The sequence below is a fragment of the Zalophus californianus genome, chromosome 5 (genome assembly GCF_009762305.2).
Source record: "Zalophus californianus isolate mZalCal1 chromosome 5, mZalCal1.pri.v2, whole genome shotgun sequence".
NCBI lineage: Eukaryota > Metazoa > Chordata > Mammalia > Carnivora > Otariidae > Zalophus > Zalophus californianus.
The window spans coordinates 118,502,844-118,530,368 of record NC_045599.1 but is presented as its reverse complement, the minus strand read 5'-3'; the positions used below and the strand labels follow the sequence as shown (position 1 = coordinate 118,530,368).

Here is a 27,525-nt window from a genome sequence, read left to right as displayed (position 1 = left end):
AGGGATGCATCAATTGAGGAGAAGGAGGATCCACTTTCAGCTACTCCATTGTCTCTTGACAGGAGACTTTAGTGCCTTTCCACAAGGCAGCTCACACATGGCAGCTGGCTCCCCACTTCCCCTGGCCCAAGTGATCCCAGAAAGATGGGGAGTGGGGAGGAAGAGAGGGAGAACCCAAGATAGAAGGTGCACTGCTACCATATTTTATTGGTAACAGAACAATCCTGGTACAATGTGGGAGGGGATTACCTAGGGTGTGAATACCAGGAGGCAAGATCATCAGTGGCTGGCTGGCTACTACACTAGATGAAAAGATAACATGTTAACACATCCAATTTGGATCATCTAAAAGATGTGCCAGGCTGGAGTTAAACTGGAAAGAAGAGTTAAAACAAGTGAGATGGAATGGGCTGAGTTGTGTTTCTCCCTCCCCCCACCCAAGTTCATATATTGAAGCCCCAACTCCCAATGTGATTGTATTTGGAGATGGAGCCTTTAGGGGGCAATTGGATTTAGATGAGGTCACAAGGATGGGAGGGATCCTTATGATGGGATTAGTCATGAGACTTTGTAAGAAGAGACTGAAGAGGGAACTCTCCACCAAGTGATGATAAAGTAGAAAATAACCTTCTGCAAGCCAGGGGGAGAGTGCTCACCAGCAACCAAATTGGCTGACACCTTGATCCTGGACTCCCTAGCCTTCAGAACTGTGAGAAATAAATATCTGTTGTTTAAGCCACCCAATCTGTGGTAATTTTTTATGGCAGCCTGAGCTAAGACACTAGATAATAAAGTCCCAGATGTTGAAGAGCTTTTGAGGCTTGGATTTAGGAGGGAGGAGAGAAAAACCTGAGTTCAATCTCAATTCTGCCATGTATAGTGGCAATATTAACAACTCAGAGCTCTAGTTCCCTCACTCTAAAATTGGGATTAGCGATTTAGAGTTGGTGAAGATTGAATGAGACGATGTGCACATGAGAGTTCCTTACATATAGTAAGCACTATTACTAAGTAAAGGACCAAGTAGAAAGAGGAATACTCCCTTTATTTTGGCGTACAATAGTGGCTAATATATTTCTTCCAGCCCTACCTACAGGAAGAATATCCATTGAAATCATGTCTCTCTTCATAGCAACCACTGTGAAAATAATTTTGCACAGCTATCAAATGTCTAATACGACAGCAATTGCATGAAAGAATTCTGTAATGTTCTAAATACTCCTCAGGTTCCATGTACATCTTTTGTCAGAAAGTCTGTAACTTTTCTGCAGAACTATAAGATAGTTTTCAACTGATAATCTGTGTGCATTCTCATCTCATATTTGTATTTTTAATAACACACTTGTATTTTAATAAATTTATAATTTAAATAAATTATATTTCAACTACCATCAAAATTTCACTGGAAGGTCACAAAGAAATATTTTTCTCATGGGTTTAAATGTGGCTTTGTCTTCAGAAAAGTGGCAGGTGATGGAGGGAGGAGAGAAAAACAAAAAAAGGAAGCCTGAATGTATTTTTTTATTAAACGAAATTATAATAATCATAGATAATTCAAATTAATCCCTCTCTAGTACAATCCCATACATGTATCAGTGTGGCTGTAGTGCATATTTGATAAAATGAAGTTTTAGATAAGAAAAGATATCACACACCCCAATGTTCATAGCAGCAATGTCCGCAATAGCCTAACTGTGGAAAGAGCCAAGATGCCCTTCAACAGATGAATGGATAAAGAAGATGTGGTCCATACATACAATGGAATATTACTCAGCCATCAGAAAGGATGAATATCCACCTTTTACATCAACGTGGATGGGACTGGAGGAGATGATGCTAAGTGAAATAAGTCAAGCAGAGAAAGTCAATTATCATATGGTTTCACTCCTTTGTGGAACATAAGGAATAGCTTGGAGGACATTAGGAGAAGGAAGGGAAAAATGAAGGGAGGGAAATCGGAGGGGGAGACGAACCATGAGAGACTATGGACACTGAGAAACAATCTGAGGGTTTTAGAGGGGAGGGGGGCGGGGGGATGGGTTAGCCCGGTGATGGGTTTTAAGGAGGGCACGTACTGCATGGAGCACTGGGTGTTATACAAAAACAATGAATCGTGGATCACTACATCAGAAACTAATGATGTATTATATGGTGACTAACAAAATAAAAAAAAAGAAAGAAAAACATATCATCAGGGAAATGTCACAGGCCAAACGATACCTTAGTCATCAAATTAAATACATAGGGTGATTCAACATTTTTTAATAAATGTTCTCTTCTAACAAAAGAAAAAAATGGATAATAAGTTAAAATATGAAATACTGTAAAGATGTTATCTTTTGCTCTTCTAGAGGGAAATGAGTCAAATTCAAATCCCTCCTTGTATTTAAACAGAGTTCTGTTTTGTTTCCATGAAGTTACTCTAGCTCCCCCACATCACTCTAAAGGTAAAATGGCTCACTTGAGACATGGAAGACCCTCCCCAGGGCTAAAAGGATATTACTTATTGTAGCAGCATTTTTAAATGTATTCCTCATGATTTCATTTGATAGAAAGGCAAGTACACAGAGTACTTTTCACAAGGACTTCTGGAAGTAGTGATGTTAAAAGATTAAAGGAAAGGTAAAAAGAAAAATCAAACATTAATATTTGATATCATTATACATATAGACCAAGAATCAGCTTCAACTTGAGATGAATGTTGAGAGTCTTTCAAATAATTAAGGCAGGAACATAAATCATAGAACTCAAGCATCACTAAAGGTCCGAGTCTGCCAGAAATCAAACATTGGTTTTGGTTTCTCTTCGCTGAACATGATACTTGAGGAAATCAAGCCTACCCTCAATTACTTCTTTTACAGTGACGAGTTCAATTAAAATGTAGAACTCCCAGGATCGGATAAATAGTACCTGCAACAGTGCTTGGCACAGAGAAGACAATCCATAAATATTTGTTGACTGAGTGACATAAGGAAAGAATGAATCTAACTAAATTATCTCCATTTAGAGTCCCAGGAAATCTGTTCAATATTTATATCTAAATTAATTTCTTGGCCATTCCCACCTTTAAGACCAAATAAAGTTAGGGCCCCTCTCCTACCCACAATGTTAGCAAATATGTCACATGTGTTTTCAAGTCATTCTGGCCTCCTTACGTAGGCCACTGACTCTTTGCTCTCCCCAGGTGGCAGATGGCTGCAGACCCATTCCTGGACCAAACTCACTTGTTGCTGTGCATTGCTCTGCCTGGCTGCCTCGAGCTTCCATTACACACAGCTGACCTCTGTGCTACCCTGGATTCCCATGCTTGTTCTAAACTACTTGCTTGGCAGCTAACTTAGACATGGGCTCTCAGTGCCGGGTGCTGTCGTTTCTTCTGTGAAATGGGAATACAGGACTCTCCTCTGTGTTCTGCCCTGGTAGGGTTCTCATAGCACAGACAACTGGGTCTCATTTAGCTCTCCATTTTACGAAGAATAAACCCCCAAATCTTCCCATTATCTACTTTGGATGGCCCCGGGTATCTTTCCAATGTCATTGTTTGTACTCCTCTCTCACTGTCCTTTAGCCATAGCCATACCAATCAGCTTTGCATGCGTTGTCCCTTCCTCTGGGACTACTGGCCTTCCAGATATTTGTGCAACTCATTCTTTCATTTCCTTGAGTTCCCTGCCCGAATGTCATCTGTTCAGAGATGCATCTAAGAACTGTTCCATCTTAAATAGATCTGCTTGACACAGGTCACTGTGTTCTCTTCTCTTGCTTTTGATTTCTTAATACGCTTTGTGCTACTTGTCATTATCTTTCAAAGCTCTTTATTTTGTTTATTTTCTATTTTCTGGGGAAAAATAGACAACCCTGAGGGCAATATTTTGTTTTATTATCAGTATTTTCCCAATAGATCACTGGGTATAAAAATGAACAGATAGGTAGATAGGTAGGTGATAGATTAATGCTAATAAAGCATTCTAATTTCATTCAAATAAGTCGATGCAAATTGATCCTGTCGTATTGGGGAGGAAGTATTATACCTAATTGCATATACAGTACTTTCCCAAATCTTTTTCCGTCCAGCCTGAAAGAGTTTTACATTGCTCAAAACTGCCTTAAAACAGCCTTTAACATACTTAAAACTGAAGACCATTTCTCTTGTGATAAATTTAAGATGCTCGATATATTCTTTTTTCTTTTATCACTGACATAAGGGTGATGCCATATACCCAAAAATTAAGGTCTTCTTTATCTGGAATACTCAGAATCAAAAGCTTGAATCATGTGACTGTCTACTGTGGCTATGGCTACAGTGAAGTTCTAGATCTGGATTTATTAATTAATGGATCGCTTATCAGATACTACTCAGCAATAGGCAACATGAGAAGTGAAGAAGACAAGGGAATATTCATTTTTAGAAAACCCTTCTCAACAGTTTCTGCTTGAATTTTTGCTGTTTTTCAGTAACATCATAACTGCAAATGCATTATTTTTTTTCCCTTGTAATGACAAAAAATTCTCGTGGATCATATTGAATTAACTTGTCTGTCTTATCTTTTTCTTTTATTTATGAATTTCATCTAGCCCATTTCTTTCAGTCATAGCTGTCTGATAATTTATCATATCACTGAAACAAATTATTAAACCAGTTAGATTCATGTTAAAAAAATCCAAATTAATGGCACCAGTCTGATAAGTCCAGAATGAACCACAAATGTAGACAAATTCCCTCTCTCCCATGTTCCCTATGTGCCTTTAACAATAATTGATTTTTCCCCTTTTGCAACTGGAAGAGAAAGGAAGAATTCTGTTAGGGTCTGAGTCTGAAGGAAGAGACTGATTTCTACAGTGGTAAAGCATAGGATCTGAGTCTGAAGGAAGAGAGTGATTTATACGGTGGTAAAGCATATATTCCTGGTGTCACCCTAGGAACTGTTTGATTAATTTGAGAACTTGCAAACTGATGGCCTGCTGGCTCGAAATCAGGCTTGCTGGTGTTTATTCCCCACCCCCACCTTTGGAACACATACTATTTTTTAAAAAAAAATAATAATTATGTAAAATGATATATAAGTATATATAATTAAATATTATAATGTTTCTACATCTACAAAATTATGGCATTTCCTCTTAAAATCTGAATATCTAGCTTTCCTTGATTACTCTGGGTATCATTGGGCATACATTTCCACATGACAAGTACCAGCTGAAATTGAAAAGAGGCTGTGTCTCTTACAGGCAGCAAACTCTTTGACCTCAGCCACAGCAACTTCTTCCTAGAAATATCGCCAAAGGCAAGGGAAGCAAGGGCAAAATTGAACTATCGGGATTTCATCAAGATGAAAAGCTTTTGCACAGCAAAAGACAGTCAACAAAACCAAAAGACAACCAACAGAATGGGAGAAGATGTTTGCAAATGACATATCAGATAAAGGGCTAGTATCCAAAATCTATAAAGAACTTCTCAAACTCAACACCCAAAGAACAAATAATCCAATCAAGAAATGGGCAGAAGACATGAACAGACATTTTTCCAAAGAAGACATCCAAATGGCCAACAGACACATGAAAAAGTGCTCAACATCCCTCGGCATCAGGGAAATCCAAATCAAAACCTCAATGAGATCCACCTCACACTCAGAATGGCTAAAATGAACAAGTCAGGAAATGACAGATGTTGGCGGGGATGTGGAGAAAGGAGAACCCTCCTACACTGTTGGTGGGAATGCAAGCTGGTGCAGCCACTCTGGAAAACAGTATGGAGGTTCCTCAAAAAGTTGAAAATAGAGCTACCATACAATCCAGCAATTACACTACTGGGTATTTACCCCAAAGATACAAATGTAGGGATCCGAAAGGGTACGTGCACCTCAATGTTTATAGCAGCAATGTCCACAATAGCCAAACTGTGGAGAGAGCCAAGATGTCCATCGACAGATAAATGGATAAAGAAGATGTGGTATATATACACAATGGAATATTTTTTTTAATTTTTTATTGTTATGTTAATCACCATATATTACATCATTTGTTTTGGTGTAGTGTTCCATGATTCATTGTTTGTTCATAACACCCAGTGCTCCATGCAGAATGTGCCCTCTTTAATACCCATCACCAGGCTAACCCATCCCCCTACCCTCCTCCCCTCTAGAAACCTCAGTTTGTTTTTCAGAGTCCATCATCTCTCCTGGTTCGTCTCCCCCTCTGACTTACTCCCCTTCATTCTTCCTCTCCTGCTATCTTCTTCTTTTTCTTTTTTCTTAAAATATGTTGCGTTATTTGTTTCAACACAATGGAATATTATGCAGCCATCAAAAGGAATGAGATCTTGCCATTTGCAATGACGTGGATGGAATTAGAGGGTGTTATGCTGAGTGAAATAAGTCAATCAGAGAAAGACATGTATCGTATGACCTCACTGATATGAGGAATTCTTAATCTCAGGAAACAAACTGAGGGTTGCTAGAGTGGGGGTGGGGTGGGAGGAATGGGGTGGCTGGGTGATAGTCATTGGGGAGGGTATGTGCTATGGTGAGTGATGTGAATTGTGCAAGACTGATGAATCACAGATCTGTACCTCTGAAACAAATAATGCAATATATGTTAAGAAAAAAAAAAGAAGATAGCAGGAGGGGAAGAATGAAGGGGGTAAATCAGAGGGGGAGATGAACCATGAGAGACAATGGACTCTGAAAAACAAACTGAGGGTTCTAGAGGGGAGGGGGGATGGGTGAGCCTGGTGATGGGTATTAAAGAGGTCACATTCTGCGTGGAGCACTGGGTGTTATGCACAATGAATCATGGAACACTACATCAAAAACTAATGATGTAATGTATGGTGATTAACATAACAATAAAAAAATTTAAAGAGAAAAAAATAGAAAAGAAAAGAGGCTGTGTCTCTTAGATAGAATAAGTCATATCTAGTTCACCAGAAGCAAGAGGCTGTTCTTTGTCTTATATTTGGTTGAATTCATACATCGATATCACTAGATTGGCTCCTGTATACAGGCCTGTAAGTTTTCTATCCATTTTGAAGTCAGTTTGGTCAGGTCAGACAATGTTTGAGTAATGCCTTTAATGGAGTGGACTACATTTTCTTATTTATGTATTTTTCCCAAGCTAGTTAACTTGATAGCCTCAGGCTGTCATGTGTTTAGTAAAGAATTTTTTATGTACAGTAAAATTTATAGATGAAATAGTATTTTTAGAGAACAAAATTTCCTCACTGCTCTTGTTGATTAGTTAACCTTTAAAAGTAGCTAGGATTTTCAAAAGTTGGCAAAAATATTTTTCTTTCTTGTCATGTTTAATGGAATATTATAAACTATATTAAATTACTATTTAATAATTGAGATTTTAGGGATTACCATTGTACATTCAACTGTAGTAAGCTACAAAGAGGCATAGACTAGAGTACTGGATTGGGCTGAACTCTCATTAATTCATAGTCAAGAATAATTTTTTAGAACAAATTTCAGATATTTTTCCCATTTCTCTTCCCATTGAATTCTTCTGCACCAAACTATTGGGAAATAAGTGAAAACAATGAGCTATTTAAAGGCTTTGAGTAGTTGTGTTTTATTAATATTAGTGAGATGTGCAATAGGTGTTTGGTTGAGTGGTTGTTTATTTCATATAGATTTAACACCTTCCTCCAAGGTTTGCTCCGGATTCTCTAATGAAATGTAATTTCACAAATGATAGATTCATAGAGAGAATGAGTTAACTTATGATCTGTTATCTCTTTTTTAAAAGATTTATTTATTTATTTTAGAGAGAGAGAGAGGGTGTGTGAGCAGGCGAAGGGACAGAGAGGGAGAGAGAGAGAATCTCAAGCAGACTCCCTGCTGAGTGTGGAGCCCTATGCAGGTCTCAATCTCACGATCCTGAGATCATGACCTGAGCCGAAATCAAGATTTGGACGCTTAGTGGACAGAATCATCCAGGTGCCCTGATGTTATCTGTTATCTCTTTTATCTTTAAATAGAAAGATACATGTGTTTTAAAAGCTATATGTTCAATTTTCCATAATTTGGCTGCAATGAGAATAATCAGCAATGAAACAAACAGTAAGTGCATCACAATTATATTAGGGATGCCATTATTTTTGGTGAAGTCAATTGTGAAATGTACAACTTCTGACTTTCTGCAAGTTAAATAATAAGTCAATCTTTTTCTCTGTGATCCAAATGGAAACTGGCTAATCTAGAAGGATATTTTTGTTATAATTTAAAATATTTTATTACTACTGATAAAGAAAAACAGAATAAATATTTATAAGACAAGATGTTAATAGTCTGTGGAACGCCAGCCATATTATTTTTAAGTTTCTCAATCATGGTGTATTTATTAGTGATCTGTCATAATGAGTGATGTAAATTTCTAAACTAAATTCAGCTACACAATAAGAGATGTATTACAAAGAAAAACATTTGAAAGGAAAAGAGCCTCTGTTTCTTGTTTACATAATTGAAAGGATTAAGTGTAAAAATAATAAAATCTTTTTTATTCAGTTGGGCATAATTCCTTTCTCTCTGTAACACTCTTGGTAGATTTTTACAATACGTAGGTGTGCTTAATGCTTTCTTAATACCTAAGGACTCTGTTTAATAATCAAGTGAATTATTTGAGAAAAGTGGTTATTTAAAAATAAAGTTAATTATTGATGTGTCACAATGTCCTTAATTTATCTTACATACAAATGAATTTATAAATGGATCTAAATTAGTTTGAAAAGCACCATTTCAAGAATAAAAGTACGTAACCAGTGAGGACTTACATTTCAAAGAGATAATTAGTATCTTCCGGTCAGAAAGAAAATTGCCTATAGAATTAACAGATCTTAGAATTTGATGCTCACAATTAAATTAATTTTTTTCTTACAAAACATGGTTAGAATTTTCTGTTTCATTAACATGGGCAGAATCTCAATTATTGACATATATTGAAACTAGAGTCCTCGGAACCCTATGTATCTTTCACATCCTTGGTTGAGCCAAGTTTGATTCTCGTACTTGTCCTTTTCCTTTTCTCTTCTTCTCATCCTATTATAAGACTTTGTCTTGAAAAATTCATTTTATTAGCCTCAGTTTATCTTTCTATATAATAAGATCTTCTTGAATATGAACCTAATACCCAACATATTAGCCATTTCTTTTTTGCTTTGCATTAGCCGCATCTTTGATGGCTTCAACCAAGTTATTATCAATATGTCAAAAAGACCTCAGATCACACTAATATGCTGAAAAACCATCATATCTTAAAGATATCCACGGAACATCTTCTATGTTGATATCAACCAATGTGCATTTTGGGATGTGGGAACAGAAAACAATCAGTTATTAACCCACTCAGTTCTATTTTCTGTTAGTCCAAATGTTTCATAATAAAATATCGTTAAGAACCTTGCAGAAAGTCTTGTATGAAGTGCATGTACAATCTAATGGTCATTTCAAAAAGGAAATAGTGGACTGGTATATGTACTTAGCAAGGCTTTCAACAAATGTTCAACAAGTCTTTTTACTTTTTCCCCATGATATCTTCTATATAAAGATTTTATTTATTTATTTGAGAGAGAGAGAGAGAGCACATGATCAGGGGGAAGAGGCAGAGAGAGAGGGGGAGGGAGAAGCAGACTCCCTACCAGCAGGGAGCCCCCTGTGGGGCTCAACCCCAGGATCCTGGGATCATGACCTGTGCCGAAGGCAGCCGCTTAACCGACTGAGCCACCAAATCACCCCCATGATATCTTCCATATAACAGAAGAAAAAAAGATAAAAGAGCTGAACAGTTATGACCTGCTTTCATTAAACCAGTGGTTGCTCTGACAAGAACACTGCCTTTTCTTAATGCCCACAAATAATTTCTTTTATAACTTGGTGCAAAGGCTTGCTTGGAATTAACATCAAACATATCAGGTTGCAATTTGCAGCATCTTTCTTCATTTTCTCATTGTAAATTCAAACATTATTTACATATAGCATGGACAACCAGTTCTTCCCCCATTTTCATGGCTTATGAAAGACCCTGTGCAATCAGTCTACCACATCTGCTCCGAGATATTACCATTTTAAGGTGCAATGCGCATGGGCCAGGGGATGGAACTCATTTAGAGTACCAAAGTATTGACTCTGAGTTCAATTTCCCTAGAGTTTATCCAGTCTATTCAGTTTAAAATATTCTGCCTTTACAGAAGACATTATTAAACAAGACTGAAAATACTCCACAAGTAGTCTGTCATTCATTATCATGCTATGAATCACAAGTGAAGGGTTTATCCACTCCCTGGTCTTTTTCCCAACTATTACTAAATGCCATTAATGTTTCTTTCATTCTAAATGTTATACACAGCTACTCTAATGGATTCAAACCATTTATCTAGTATTCTGTAGGAGGTAAGAAAATAAAAGCAAAGTTACATTTAAATTCTTTTGATTTCTTCAGCCAGGCTTATGCATTATAAACTTTTTCTTTCCATGCCTTTTAATATTTCTAGGTATATGGTATATCTGCTTCCACTTCAAGCTAGATCAACTCAACTTTTAAATGGGAGAATTATGCACAAATTTATAGGCAAGAAAAATCAATTCTAGCTTATACATAACTATCACTCTCAATAATATTTTATGTGTACTAAGCTCAGAAATATAATAAGAACTGTTCTATATATTTGGCATGTATAAGCTCTTCCATTTACCTCAAAACTTTTTATAATTATCTCCACATTACAGATGAAGAAACTAAGGCACAAATAGGTTAAGTCACTTATCCAAGGTCACAGAGCTAGTAAGTGTGAAACAGATGAATCTAAGCAATCTGGTTTCAGACCTTGACCATGCTTAACACTTTACAATACTGTTTCTCATGTTTAGTTTAAGATTACTTGCACACTTCCTTTCAGATTCTTAACACTTAACCCTAACAAACAAATTCAACTTTGGCTTAAGTGGACTTTCATTATTTCTTCTATACTTTAGGAAATAATTTTGTGAATTAGGCAAGTCAAGATTTCACCAGTATTCGGGTTTAGGGAGAGTAAGTATTCAAATCTCCATCACTGATAATACTTTCCCAGTGCTAGGATGTGCCATGAATCCTCCCACATTTAATTAGTTTAGCACCTTTTAATGTGTCCTTCTATAATATCACTTTATTAATGTTTTCTTTATACTCTTCATTTTAATCTTCTCCAACATGCTAGACTTCTAATAGCTATGCACTTATTTGACATATCGTCTTCTCCAATTAGGTCAAGTTCTTTCAAAAAGCCATATTTCAACCATAAATTTTAGCCCACCAAATTTTATGATTTACTTTAGAATTTATGTCATTCTGCCCATATCTATGCCTTAGAATATTGAAAATCCAAAGCTATATGTTTTACTATGGTTATCCAACTCAAGCCCTTCCTTAAGGTAGGTTTTGGTAAGGTCTATATTATGAAAACAATAAAAGAGAAGAGGATTTCTATTTTACAGAATGGCCTGGACATATGATTTCTTCAAAGTTTTTAAGAAGTCTTCATTCTTGCATTAATGAGAAATAAGGGACAGTATGACTGCTGTCCTAGATCTACTTCTGTCAGTAACATTCTATTTGACCTTGACCAGATATTTTGAATGTCTCTTTCTTTATTCATAATATGTTCATGACATTGGTTGTTGTATGTAAAAGTACCTTTAAAAGGTAGAGAAGCATTGTAAAATTGACACTGTAACTAATCCATTCTTCACTCATGACCAAATAAAGACAATCTGCTGAGCACGGTTGTGAATGGATGTCACAAAAGAATGCATGAAGAACTGACTGATGATAATACCTGATTACGTATACTAAACATTAGATACATGGTAGAAGTTACAACTGTTACAGAAGTTATAATAGGTTATTATGAAAAAAATTTGGCAGAAATACACCCATAAACATATTACTTACTTACTAGATGATAAATAAAAGATCTTAATAAGAATATAACTTAACATTGGGGAGCCTGGGTGGCTCAGTCGGTTAAGTGTCTGCCTTTAGCTCAGGTCATGATCCCAGGGTCCTGAGATGGAGCCCAGTGTGTCTCCCTGCTCAGCGGGGAGTCTGCTTCTCCTTCCTCCTCTGCTCCCCCCCCCCACTCTCTCTCTCCCTCTCTGTATCTCAAATAAATAAATAAAATCTTTAAAAAAAGAATATAACTCAGCAAAACCCCCAGAATTAAGATAGTAAACAATAGCTGGTAATGATAAAGGGTATATGCACACACACCACCCCCCACACACACTGGAAGAAACAGCAGTTTCAAAGACACCTGGTGACAATGTCAAATGGCCTGAATGCTGGAAACATAGCCAGAAGAAAAGGCAATTTGCCTTTTATTGTATTAGCTATTTGGCTCCTCTCTCCTCTTTCTATTTTTTTTCATTCTTCTGTAAAATAATGTGTTTATCCTCCTTTTTGTTTCTCTTTCAACTTTTGTGGTCATTTAATTCCCACAGAATATTAAATCACTCTGACAATTAGTCTGTTCCCACAATGCATTGGGATACAAACTAAATGATAAAGAAATATATTAGAAGACATTAAACATGTTACTCTCATGAATTTTCATATGTAAATAGCATTCAGAACTATCATGTATAAGATTTCCATGTTTATATTTTTCTTTATATAAAAAACTATATATTTGAATCTCTTTTTTGTACTTCCCTAAGACCTAGTTTTCAAAAGTTCTAATCTTCTGATAAAATGATAAATTATAGATAAATAATAACACTGATGACTGAAAAAGAAAGTTACCCTCAGAAGAAAGTTACCTTCAGAAGAATGACCTCCATAAATGTTGTAGATTATTACCAACTTTAATTTAATTTGCCTAATATTTAGTGAGTCAAACCTTTTTTTTCTTTTTCCTTAAGAATTGATAACCAAGTTGAGAGTAGAATTACAAAAGTGCTAGATAGAATGTAGAATCATTTAATGGAGCATTAGTGCTTTAATTTTAGTTTGGGGGAAGTGGGAAACTAGTAATGGGTACCACATGAAACGGTATTTTTCCCAATCATCTTAAAGTTTCATTTAACTAAGTAAATTATTAAAAATTTGAATCAATGGCTGACCCTAGAACAAATGCAAGAATTTTTTAAAAATTATCTAAAGGACAAAAAACAGAGTTTGTGGCAAATTGAGATGGTCTAACTGAATTATGTCCTCATTTTAATACAATTGAAATTAAAGATTTTTCTAATGGAAGTCCTTTCCTAACTCGCAGGAATTAGGATCTCAGATTATGATATTGATCACAACGGTGAAGCCTAACAGATGCTCTGTATATATACATCAGTTACTTTGGTGGACATTATAGGTAAACATTTTAATTCATATTTATTTCTATCCTAAGAATATATTTAGAGAAAAATTTTTGTTAAATTTATGATATGCCCTAGAACAATGCTAATGGAATATAGAGAATATATTATGGTTCGTTATTATATATCTTTTTATGACTTACAAAAACAAGATGGCAAATTCTTAAAGTCTCCTAATTTTTCATTATTATCAAGCTTATACAATTAGAATAAGTGTTTACAGTCCACAGATGGAGGGACTCATATCTCTCTGCATGGGGTATGAGATAGCAGTTTGTACAACAGAATCAGGGGTTAATTAACTCTTGTTTCTGTGGAGCCATGTTTCTGAGGCACCTGGCTACTAATATCAGAAGAGTATTTAAATGTTGGTCACATTGGACCCATTGCTATAGCCTCAAAGCATAGAGAAGGCCAGCCAATGATTCTAGTACATATTTTTAAGCTCTTATCTGATAACTTGCCTACATTCGTTGGCATGTTGTAAGAATATATGTAAAATGACTGAAATAAAGATTCAGAAGCCAAGTTCAATTTTTTTCATAGAATTACTCATTCCCAGAATATATTACATCTTTTAAAAACAACAAAATACTTCTCAAAAACAAAGAGGTATATAATGGGACTGTGAAAATGTTCATGCTAAGATATAGAAAATGTTCTTGTTATTCTTTTTTTACACCCGTCACTTATCACGTGGCTTTCTTCATGTCACCTCTTATTCTGCAACATATTCTGGGGTAGCATATTTAGGTCAGTGGTAGTGGGAGGAGGGAAAAAAAAGACGAAATGGGATGCAAAAAAAGAAAACTGTAGAAAGCCCTCCACTCTGGGAAGTGACTATATATCTTGTCCAGAACATTATCTGAATATAGGTGATATAACCTAGATAGTTCAGGTCTATGCAAGTCTCTATATTCTGTAAAAGAGAGAGATAAAACCTTGATCTCTTTGGAAAGAGGGGACATTCATATGAATTGCCTCATGTCCATATATCTGTACATGAACTAATACAGGAGAAATAATTAATCTGCTATTCCACTGATTCCCAGGTTGAAAACAATGTTACCATTTTATTCCAACCTCCATCAATTTAAAACAATAATTTCTCATGTGAAATCTAAATAAGTGAGAAATTCAGAGTAAGTGGGAAGATATAATTTCATTACCAGATTCTTTTGGATTTATGGCAGTAGTAAAAGGAGAAAACTTAAGCAACATATGCATACAAAATACAATGAGTTTTTCAAATATTTCTATATTCCAAGTTCTTCTAGTGACTCAACCAATATATAGTTGCTCTCTGTTAACATGAATTAAAAACTGATAATGGCTGAAGTTCTTTGGGATCCATGAACTAGAATACCATGGTAAGTTCGGCATGGACTCAAAGGCAAATATGGATTTCATAACCAGCTCCCACACCGTCTGCTTCTGACTTCATGTAAACCAGGTAATAATTCTCTGAGTCAGATTTTTCATCTGTAAAATGGGAATGAATGTGTTTTCATTTCATTCAGAATAGATGAAATAATGGGATACGTGTACTTTTGTTCTATATTCATGAAAGTTTTCATAACACTCATATTTGGAGAAAATATTGGACTGCAAGGTATTTTGTATCTTTCCCCAATTTTAATCGGTATCTCTTGTTAGATAAGGTAATTTAATGAATGGTGCTTCTAACCATTCCTTGGTGAAAATTTAAGAGAAAGGCTATATAAGAAAAAAAAACAACCATGTTTGCAACTTAGGGACTGGTCTTACTGATAGAGCAACTTAACATAGCCATAGACAATGTATAAGTAATATCCTTTATCTTCTCTATTATGGAACCGTAATTCATTTTAAAGATTTTCTGAAATGCACATGTCATTTGAAAACAAAATACCAGATTAAGATTTATTTCCATATGTTCATTCCCATAAAAGAATACATGTCTGATAAGGAACAAGACAGTATGTGAACTGTTTCATTTTTGCGATTAGGTTGTGTTTCTATCCAATAGACAGCAGTCACCAGGCTGGCTCTCCTAATAGGAAGAAACAGGATGGCAAAGGAGAATCACAACACTCAGCAGGCTACTGACCTACTTTGTTATTATAACTTATAGGAGCTATGAATGCATTTTTTTTTTTCCCCTGTAAAGCTACATGGTGACTTGTCAGCAAATTAGTTACTTTTGTTAGAACTTTTAAAAAATTCTTTTAAAGCAATATATTCTATTTTTAAAAAGTCAGTAATATAATAATACCATTTGTAATTTATAGAATTTCAAATCTAAAATACATTGCTAGATCTCAAGAGAGGAGAGATATATTTTTAATTCTTAATTATATTATCTTGGTTATATTGTTTCAATCATTACTTAACTAGTTAATTGGGCTTTGTAAAACAAAAAGTGAACCTATTTTAATTTTGTCTTCATACATTTGCTAGAATATCAATAGAGAATAATTTAATCATCTAGGTTTCAATGTTCTACTTGTATATGGGGACAGGCATATAAACAATATAAATCCTTTCTTTTCCCAAACAATTTGCTTGAAATAGGAGATATTAATCAACAACTCTTTCTACCCAAGCCCCCCCCCAGCACATATTTATTTTGATCATTATAGTTTTGAGCTAGACGTGGCTCAAATTATTTTGATTATGATATTGTTGAAACAAATACAACTACAAAACTAGATATAAATTTCTTATCCTTTTAATTCCTGTAAAGTTAAAACAATTTCACAAATCAAACACTAACAAAACAATAAATCAATAAGCATATCTTAATATAAATGTATTGTGATGGATAATGTTGTTTTGGTAAAACCAATAGTTGCAACAATGTAAATTTAGTGCCTTTATGGCACTAATTTTTATAGATTACGTAGTTTAACACACTACTATACAATTGTGTGCTATGTAATGAGTAACTTGGTTTTGCAACCCATCTCTCCATTTTGACTGGTGAAAATTCTGTACAGCATTTAATATGATGTCACTTAGCCCTCATTTGATATAAATGGATCACTAATTATTAAGCCAATAAGTGAGAATTATTTTATATGGCACAATGCACTTCAACTATAAAAGCAAATCCAGACTCCATATTTAGGGAATACAGATGATTGTAGATTCATAATATGTTTACCGTGAAACCTTTCAAACTATCACCAACATATATTTATACATTTACAAGACTGCTGGGAGAAAACCTGTGCCTCCCTGAGGGTAAAGCTGCAGACTTCCATTAGAGAAACATTATTGTAGGGGCGCCTGGGTGGCTCAGTGCCCCGCATCTGGCTCTCTGATCAGCAGGAACCTGTTTCTCCCTCTCCCTGCCGCTCCATCTGCTTGTACTCTCTCTCTCTCTCTGTCAAATAAATAAATAAAATATTTTTAAAAAAATAGAGAAATACTACTATAGGAATGCACTATTTAGCTGCAAATCCTTCTTCTCTAAAATTATTCCCTAAATTATGTCATAATTAATATGTAAGTTCAGATGCATCATAATTTTTATTTCTTAGATTTTTTAAATGAGTATTTCATGTTATAACTTAAACCAAAACCATCACCTCTAATCACTTTCATAATGAACTATTATAATTCTAGTGTGATATACCTAGAAACAGGCACAAAATATGAGAATGACAAGATTTTCAAAACTAATTTTATTAGACATTATCTGACCAACCCAAGATTTTCATTCAGACAGAATTCTATAATTCAAATATCTCTTGAATAAAATATTCAATACAAAAGGTATTGAATATAGAGCAAGATTAATCCCTGTTTAAGTTGGATTTTGCAAGTCAATATCTACTTCTATGGAATGAATTGCAGATTAGAAACAGTTAAGAATAAGTATATTGAACAAATTACCAGTTACAGATATAGTCGTAGCATTACTCTGGTTTTCTCATTATAGGACATATATGGATAACTAGCTAGCGATATATAGATAAGGATATAGATGTAAATGTGAATGTGTTTCAGAAAGATTTAAAATACATATAAAAAGATAAATATACACATATAAATGAAAATATGGTTAAGGAGGATTTAAAATAACACTTAGGGATATAAATCATTTAAGAATGCAAAATATGAAACAGAAGGAAGGTATAAGGAATTCACCCAACACCCTAATCTTTACCATCAATTATTTTGTATCAATGTCAAACATCATAGAATTGTCAAGCACATACCTAAGAATGACTGATACCATGTCCTGCATCTACCCTGATCTGGCTTCTCACTTTTTGCCTTCCCAATTTGAATTTGTTTTTCTACATCTACATCTCATATCCGTCTTGCTGCTTTTTAGTGTCAGAGCTCAAATGCTGATTTTTGAGTGTCTTTCTATTGTAAACGGTGTGCTGTGATGACAGGTTTTGTTTCTTGTCTTTACTGTTCTTAACTAATTTTTACAATCTGTGCAACACAAGATATTCTAATGTGGTTTAGAACAGAAATTACGGAGTCGGATAGCCAGGCATACTAATCTTGGTTCTATTAATCTACTAACCTCTGTGCTATTGAACAATTAGACTAACCTCTAAAAATTTCAGATTTCTGAACTGTAAAATGGGGGATAACAGTGCTCACCTCATTCTGTTGCTATGAGGACCAAATAAGAGCATGTTTCAAAGCACAAGGGCTTGTATATAGTAAGCAAGATATATACATGAAGGGTGCTTTTTTCTTATATTGGATTTTTACTTCTTTATAACTCCCTTATTGTGTAAATACACTTTGCTTTGTTTTGCTGTGATGGAAGGTTTTCTAGAATTCGATAGACCTAGGATAGAAAATGATACCTTCAAGGTCAAATGACACCATGGAGATTCTCTACTGCTACAAAAATTGTCTTTTTTATGGTTATCACCTTTATATCACTAATACTCACAATATATTTCTGGTCTTCATAGTTGAACATAGACTTAACTGTTTCCTACCCTTGACATTAAAGTTACACATGAAAGTAATGTTAAATAAATGTGAAAGGAAGTAAGAGCCAGTTTCATAAATAAACCTGCCCCTCAAAAAAGATGCAAGAAGAAAACCCTGCAAATTCAGGAAAGCTATTTTGTATACCATTGGGATAGAATAAAAGTTTGACTATGTTAGATTAAATACAAATACACAAAGTGAACACACGTGGACATACTTAAAAAGTGATCAAGATATTAAAATTTTTCTTCAGTAAATGTGCTTAGCACTGGATATATTAAGGAGTATATTCCCATATATTATAGTTACACAACTATATGCACTTCATGGATACCCCAAAATAGTCCCTTTACTTTTTAAATAAAGACAATTCGTATTTTTCTGAAAGATACCTAAAGGTAATTTAAAACAAAAATTATTTGGGAACTTAAATAGTGGTTGGTGCTGGTGATGAATCATCTTTCGGCAGTAGTGTTAGTGTTTTTATACTACACACTCAGTTCATAGCTAGAATAGAGAGCTGTGGCTTTTTCTTCCTCCCACCCCCGCCAAAATATCTTAATCATGTCTTCACAATTTTTCTTTCAGTGATAAGTAAAAAAGACAGATTTATAATTAAGAAGACTTCATAGATTCAAAAAGTGACCTGCACCTTGCTTTGATTTTTAGGTACAGAAACACAAATACAATATTTCTCAAACGACTTTCAACAGAGTGGCTAGATTACAACAAACTACTGTATCAGGCACTGTTCTACGCACTACCATAGAGTACAGAACAAAGCAGACAAATTCTTTGACTTAATGGAATGGACATTCTGTGTAGAGGACACAGAGAAATATAAATAACAAATATGTGTGTGTGTGTGTGTGTGTGTGTGTGTGTGTTATTAAATTCTTCTCAGATAAAATATAAACCACTTGGGTGCTGTATTAGAGTGGTCACACACCGGCTTCAGTGAGGCAGCGACATTTAAGCAGATATGAATGAAATGAAGGAGAGATCCAGGTGAATATCAAGTCTCAAAGTAAGGAGTTAAAGGAATAAGAAGGCAGGGAGAGGGAGAGTGGGAAGGAGGGAGGAAAATAGGTAGGCAAGAAGAAAGAAAAGAAAGACCAGACTTCTTAACATGTAATGTAAACTCTTTTCTTAAAATATAAAGCCTGAGCTCTCGTTATTAGAAGAAAAAAATATACGTTCTTAAGATGTTCATATCATTTCTACAATAATAAGCCCAGAAATTAATATGGAACATTTTGGGAAGAAAGAGGGCATTTGACTTATGCCAAAATTAAAATTTTGTGAGAGTCTCATAAAATTTATCTTCCATTGTTTACTATTGTTTCAATATCTTTGTAAGTATTGTACAATATAGATCAAAACACATGTTCTTTTTTAAAACTTATGTTCTTAAAATTAAATGTGGCTATGAATATACTTAATTATATATTTCAAACTTATATTTCACAAATTTTAAATATTTAAATATCTTTCAGGGTAAGGTGTACACCTGAAACTAATGTAACATTATGTGTCAACTATACTCACATTTAAAAAATTAAAAATTAAAAGTAAATAAAGTCTTTACCTTTTCCATGAAGCTTTCTTTGTCTTCCCTAGCAAAAAGTACTATCTGAAATACCATGTACATCAAATCTCATTGCATTTATACTGATGTACATGTCTCTGCATGTTTAAACACCACCTAGAATTACATGTCTTAAGCATAGTTAATGCCAAATCAAGTTGAAAGAAAGGAGTTACTCTAAGCAGTAGGCAGTTTTGGAAGAACATTGTACCATGAATGTTGTACCATGATTGTAACATGATTATACGTACCTGTGAGTGTACATGTAGCTTTGAAATAAAATATGTCTTCAATATACACAGAGTAAGACACCTCAAAATAAATCCTTAACATATATGTCCCCAGAAACATTTTATGTAAATGAAATGTAGTTGTAGAAAAAACAACACAACATTTGATTTTACATCCATGAAAGCAAAATTAAGTTTTCTCTAAACATTTACAAAGAAGAAATTAGATCATTCGAACATAAACACTTAGAACTTTTTGGCAAAACATTGGTTATGCAGAGTGTAAAAGAATACGAATTACTTACAACCATTTCGTTCAGAGACACCCAGCAGTCTGGTGGGAAATCCTGCAGGAGTGGGACTAGGAACTGAAGACAGCCATCCCAGTGGCATAGCAGCAGCATCATGCCGATGAGGTTAAAAATTCTCACCACTGCACTGGCAAGGTCATATGTCATGTGGAAAATCTGTCAGCCAAAACATAAAATCAATTCTTATTAATGCTTATCATCATTTTCCTTTAAAGTCAAGAATACCCCTCGGGCGCCTGGGTGCCTCAGTTGGTTAAGCAACTGCCTTCGGCTCAGGTCATGATCCTGGGGTCCCAGGATCGAGTCCCGCATCGGGCTCCCTGCTCAGCAGGGAGTCTGCTTCTCCCTCTGACCCGCTTCCCTCTCATGCTCTCTATCTCTCATTCCCTCTCTCTCAAATAAATAAATAAAATCTTTAAAAAAAATAAAGTCAAGAATACTCCCAATGTCAGTAGACATTGACATTATGCAGTGTAACTACTGATTTCATAAAAATATGGGAAGAACTTGGGGCGCCTGGGTGGATCAGTTGTTAAGCGTCTGCCTTCGGCTCAGGTCATGGTCCCAGGGTCCTGGGATTGAGCCCCGCATCGGGCTCCCTGCTCTGTGGGAAGCCTGCCTCTCCCTCTCCCACTCCCCCTGCTTGTGTTACTGCTTTATGTCTCTCTCTGTCAAATAGACAAATAAAAAAAGTATGGGAAGAACTTTTACAAATAGAAACAGAGATGACATTTCTTGATCTTTACATAGGCTGGCACTCTGCCCTTTGAGTACTACCACCAACTGTGGGTTCTCCACAAACAACAGAGATAACATAACTGCATTAAATGCGTGGGTCCTGTTTTAAAGATCATTGGTTTTGCCGATAGTTTTCATTTACTGTCCTTCTGCACATTTCAGCAATGTTGCTCTAAAACAAGTTAACAGATTTGACCTTCTTCTCTGTTTCTCATCCCTTCTTAAATTAATAGATTTGTTGAAAAAAAAGGTAAATAAGAAAAAAAATAGATTTGTTGAAGTACCAAAAAACAAACAAAACCCACAAAGACTGAAAAAAAACCCCACAAAGACTGAAAATCATTAGCAAAAACAGAATAATTTCAAAATATAAAATAATATTGAGATTTAAGTACAGTGAATTTATAGCTATATGAGTGTAGGTACTCCTTTTATTGTGTATATTGAACATGAATAGTGGCCTTTGAGATAAAAAGTTCTCTGAATTTGGTTGAAAAACAATTGTGCCACACTTTTTAAAAATTAAAATTGTTATTTCCCTTTCCCGTGAAACTTTTTCGTTTATATTTTCATGAAATCCAATATGACAGGGAAGATATTTCAGAAAGCACAGAAATTATGACAAATCAATATCTATCAGAATTTTGGAAGTATAAACTTACATATAGCTTGATATCTATGACTTTTCATCCATCCAGTTATTACAAGAAATAAAACCAGAACCTGAACCCTTTCTTTAGCAGCTTATATATTATATCACTCTCTACTACTAATATTTCTGCTTTTATTTTACCTATTCTAGAATAACAAAACCCACTTGGGAGCAGACCTACATTCTAGAATAAACTTTATTTCCTAATTGTTAAAAGGCTACTGAGTTAATAAAATTAATAAATATGCATAAATACACAAAGAAACAACACCTTGAAATATTTAGAATCACATTTGAATAATTTACCAAAGAATGGTCTATTCTTGAAGTAATGAGGACACCATGTACTGAGAAATTATCTGAGAAATGGAAAAGAAAACCCACAAATTTTACACTTTGATTTATTAAATATATCTTTGTAAGGAAATATCTATAATTCTTAAGAGGTACATACTAATGTATGTAGAGGCAAAATGACAGGACAGCTGAGGTTTTGCTTTTATAAAATCACCAAATCTGTTTTTAATTAAATATTTTTCACTTTGATACATTTCTATTAGGCATTAATTCTTTCTTTAAACCACATTCCTTTTTGACACAGTAGTGAGCAGTTCCCACTTTCTTTGTGGGAAAGTACACACTGTTCTGAATTCCTTTTAAAGGTAAGATTGGGATCCTAGATTTTAAAGGCAACAGATGATTTATTTTTATATTCAGACAGCTATACACAGAACAATTAATTTTTAAAAGAATTGAGAATTTTATTTTCCTCTAAGTAATTTTTTAAAAGATTTTATTTATTTTAGAGAGAGAGCAATCATGAACAGGGGGGATGAACAGAGGGAGAGGGAGAAGCAGGCTCCCCACCGAGCAGGGAGCCCAACGCGGGGTTTGATCCCAGGACTCTGTCTGGGATCACTTTCGGAGCAGAAGGCAGATGCTGAATGGACTGAGCTACCCAGGTCACCTGCCTCTAAATTATTTTTTAATTTTGTTTTGTATTTGGCAAACCTACAGATAAGTCCTTTTGATGTTATTCCCTCTGATATTTCATGGTCACTAAATTTGTAAATAGAAATCATACCAAAAATGTCATCAATAATTTCTCATTAAATGTAATAAAATAAAATGTAATTTAAAAAGCTTTCTACTATTAAAGTAGGAAAATAAAATCAACATGGAGTTTAACATTTTTCTTTAGTACTAGAACCCTATAAATTTTTATCTAAGTATTTCCTGACAAAATGGTTCAATATGTTCAATACTTACACAAAGTAAGTGTTGCATTGCTGTGAAATTGAGTAAAGTTGCAGAATACAAGCTTGTGGATCAAACAAGGAACTAATCACGTTTCAACCTGATTGTCTGAAGTAAACAATATCTGAAACTCTCTGCCAAAGTCTATAAATTATAAGCATGTGGGCAACCATGCAATTATGAGACTTTAGAGCTGGGATGTTATAGAGAACTAGGTCTTGTTCTTAATACATGACTTTTATGGCTTTTCCACTTTCTTTGTCAGCAATTAGATTCTTTTTGTGGGATTTTAAGAGCTTATTTACAGTAACTGATTGCACATGCTGTAATTCAACAATTCTTTTAAGAAAATCCTATTATTTCTGAAATATTTTCCAAAGAAGCATAACCACCATTTTCATAAAGGAAGTTAATGGTGATATAAGGCCTTTCATAACATAGTAGGAATACATTTTTTATCTCCTTTTGCTTCCATGTGGTTACTGAACTCCTACTGTAACAAGATAAGCTGTAGAATTAAACCTATTCTCTATCTTATTTCTATTTCCAACCTCATAGTATACAGTAGTAGCGCTAGATTTATGTACTAACTCTGCTATATAGACAATGCTCGGGAGCAGTCTCCCTTTTTGGTCTTTAACATTCTGTGTTCAAAAGTAATTTTACTTTTTGGAGCTATCCCAAAATCCAGCTTTGGAAGAGGCATGAGCAAGTTGCCTGCCCTGACACTGGTCAATACCAGAGGTTAATTTCAAATAGTCAAATCAGTGTATCTCCATCTCAATTTATTTATCTGACCAAAGAACATTATAGTGTACGTAGTTTAACTTTTGATATATACCTGAATGTATGGAGTGCTTAGGCCCAAACTGATTGTCTCTTGAGCTCTTATTAATTAAGACATGCTGGTAGGTATAATCGTCTCATTGGTTGCTGAGACTATTGAAGGCTCTGTTAAAACCTTGTTCACAGAAGATTTAGAATAAGAAAATTATTCCCTTATGGAGCACATACATCTATAGATAGACACATTAACCAAAGAAGGAAAAATCTGATCCAATTAATGCATAGCCACAACTTTTTATCGTCTAAGGGCAGCTTGTAGGATAAATCCAAGTATGACTTTACTCAACTTTCGGATCAAGCAGCTAATACCATTGATTAATATTTTTGAGTTTTTTTTTCCCATCTACAAGATAGATATCCTTGAGTGATAAATTCCCATCTAAATCAATTATCTTAAAGCTACTCCACACAACCCCCCACACACAAAATGGCACCATATATGACCCTCAATAAATTGTTAAATGAATGAATGAAAATGTTGTAGGGATTTAATAATAATAGCCCAAGTACTTTTTATGATCTTAACAATATGAAGGTTTTGTTTTTATGTTTTAAACCAGGGAATTTAAAGAAGATAACTCTATCATTTTCTACCTTCCAAGTAATCTGACTTGACTTGAAACCTGATTTGACGGCTCAGAGTATGGGTAGCAGAAAGACAGGTTGCTCTGACCCACTCTCAATATGCTGCTAAGTGGTACTTATAAAAGTCAACTGAATAAAAAACAAAAACAAAAACACAGAATTAGGATAAGTTTCTAAAGCAGCTCTTTAATTTTATTTTCATCAAAAACCAGACTACAAAATATGCCAGTGGAAGGCACTGTACTTTGCATTTGTCCAGCTCAGAACACTGTGTTTTTCATTTGACTTCAATGAAAAGAAAGCTCTGGTTTTTCTCTCTGAAATTCTCTCTGAAGTCTTTTTATAATATTATAGTTCTAGAATTCTGCCCAGTTGGAGTTTAATGACTCCAGAGAGGATAGCTAACTAACTCTCCAAAACTGAAGAACGCTCTAAGATAATTTGATTCAGAATCCCCAATTCCACCCTACTATTTGCAAAATTGTTTACCATGATTTTTTTGTATATTCCACCCTGTTTTTGAAAGGTTAAATTCCAAAGTGTGCTGTATGGCAGGATCCATAAATTAGCTGAGTTCTTTCAAAACATGTCTATAGTCTTCCTTGATAAACTGGATTCAGAGGTTTTTCAATCTAATAGAATGATTATGATCAGTGGGCCTTAACTCTCTTTAACTATTTGGTGTACTATGTTTTACCTAACCACAAAAACTGTTGAAAGTAGTTTAAAACCTTTCATAGCATGCGTTGATCTGTCCCTAGTCTTTGGCTTCATGAACAGGGATCACTCAAAGTCTAGGTATCTTCTATGATCTCAATAGTGATTCAAGGCTTCAAATATAATTTAAAATTCTTATCAAAGTAACATTAAATGAATCAAATGGGTCAGAAAGAGTTCTTCTGACAAATGACATTCTTATTTTTAAGGTATAAAGCAAGGCTAGGTACCTTTGTTTCTCTTTTTTGTTTCTCTTTATAAACCTGCACCTGCATAAATTCAATTATCTTTTGTATGGACTGTCTATATGCCATGTTGACATAGAATATAAGAAAACAAACATTTACCAACTCAGTCTGTTTCACAGCCACCATGTTATCTAAGGAGTGAATGTGTAGTAGTCTTAGTCTACTAGCCCAATGTTTAAGAGCACTGCTGCAACTCCTGCAATTCTTAGCTTGAAAATGATCCAGGTTCTCTTACCATGCTTTTGGTACAAAGTGTTGAAAGTTTTACTTGATCTATGACAGAAGATCACTCTTCTTGATAATCTCTTTGAACACTGACCAGTGACTGCAGCCCCTATTCTATCTAGGATCTCACTCAGAATGGCCGGCCCACAGCCTTCAGAAAAGTCAACCATCTGGGTCTCTCATCTCAGCCTCCGTAAAGAGTCAAGGTACAATCATTCACTCCACAATTTCGCTCACCTATTGTCCAATTCTCATGCTGTTAAGTGCTATCTTCCTGGATTTTTCTTTCCCTTGTCCTTCCCAAACTGCCCCTTCGTCATCAATTAACTCTCCTATACCCTCAGCCTCTTCGTCACATTCTTCCTCTCCTCTGCTTTTCCTGAAATGGAGGAGTCTCCCTCACCCTCTCTCAAAGCCTCAGCTTCCCTGGTAGCTTTCTCAGAGTTGGTTCAATTCTTTTGTACTTCATAAGCCTTGGGTTCTGATGGCAGCAGCCTCATTTTCCTCTCATTTACCTCACTTGCCTTTGCTGCTTTCAGGCAAGTATTTGTCCAGCTGTATTAAAAAAAAAAAAAAAAGGCTTCTCTTCAGTGCTCATTCCATTCATTCCATTTGGCTATTCCCCTCATAACTTTCTCTCATTTCTACATAGAACAAGCTCTCAATCTCCACCCTCAGCACATCTCCATTTATTAGAGGACTCTGTATTCTTCCATTACTTTTTCTTTGCAAAATGTCAACTGCTGATTAATTAAAACAGCTACTTTCTATACCTGAGCTACTGAAGATTACTGGAGAGGAAACTAGATTGTGGCTACTAAAAAAAATTATTTTTAAAAAGCAACCTTATTTGAGACCTTTGTCTATGGTCTATTCATTTCCTTATTCCTAACACCACTCATCCTATATTTTTTCCTCTCTTCCTACTTCCCCAAAGCTCATGACTATCCTACTCAGTTTCAGATGAAGATTTTACCTTTTTCAGAGGAAACACATTCTTATGTTTGGATCCTCTTGACTCTGACCCCTTCTAACTTCAAACAAACATATCTGCAGCTTTTCTTACTGGCCTTTTCCTAGTATCAAAAGAAGGCATGTCTTTTATTAAAAACAAATCTCTACCAATTTTTGATATTATTCTAAACTTTTTTCTCCTCCAGGAATCTAAATAATTAGCTGCTCAGTCTATGGGGAAAACCAACTCTCTTCCCAACCATTGTGGACAGATACTTTTGTAAAGTACAGTAAAATATGAATTAATATAAAAATGAAATTTAAAAAAAACCCTGTAACACATGTAATACAAGCCTATTGCTTGTGTTCTTGGATATGGTTGGCAATATCAAATTACTATAATTATTTGATTATTTTTTCTTCAAAATTGTTAACTTCTACACTAGCTTTACCCCAAATATTCAAAAATAATAAAATTTTTTATTTCCTCAAAAACACCTCAAATTGAAAAAGAATCTTCATTTCCTAGGTACTTACCTAATTCTTTTCTTTCCTTTTTTTCCCCCTTTATAGTCTTTCCAGTTTGGCTTCTCAAAAAAACTTTCCTCCCTGGAATTTTGAGACAGAGAGAGCTGGCCTGCCTTCACCCACCTTTAGTGGGTAAAGTGGTTTTCTTTTCTCGGTTACATGTGAAAATTACCATCTGGTGCAAAATCTGATTTCCTGAAGGACATATGTGTCATAGCTACTCTGTGCCTCTGTCCCCCTCCCCTTTCTCCATAGATGAAAGGAGTATAAAGATATTTAAGGCTGACTTCATCTTCCCAAATGGGAAATTGAAACTTAAGAAAAAATATAATCTATCTGAGCATTCTTTT

At 34.8% G+C, this 27,525-nt stretch overlaps 1 protein-coding gene across 1 annotated transcript in view; it reads right to left on the bottom strand.

Annotated features, from left to right (window-relative positions):
* Positions 1 to 27,525, bottom strand: part of HCN1 (hyperpolarization activated cyclic nucleotide gated potassium channel 1) — a 403,649-nt gene that overhangs the window by 166,821 nt on the left and 209,303 nt on the right. The window contains exon 3 of the mRNA XM_027604233.2: positions 20,420 to 20,581. Coding sequence (XP_027460034.1) covers positions 20,420 to 20,581 — 162 coding nt within the window. The remainder of the gene's footprint in view (positions 1 to 20,419; positions 20,582 to 27,525) is intronic.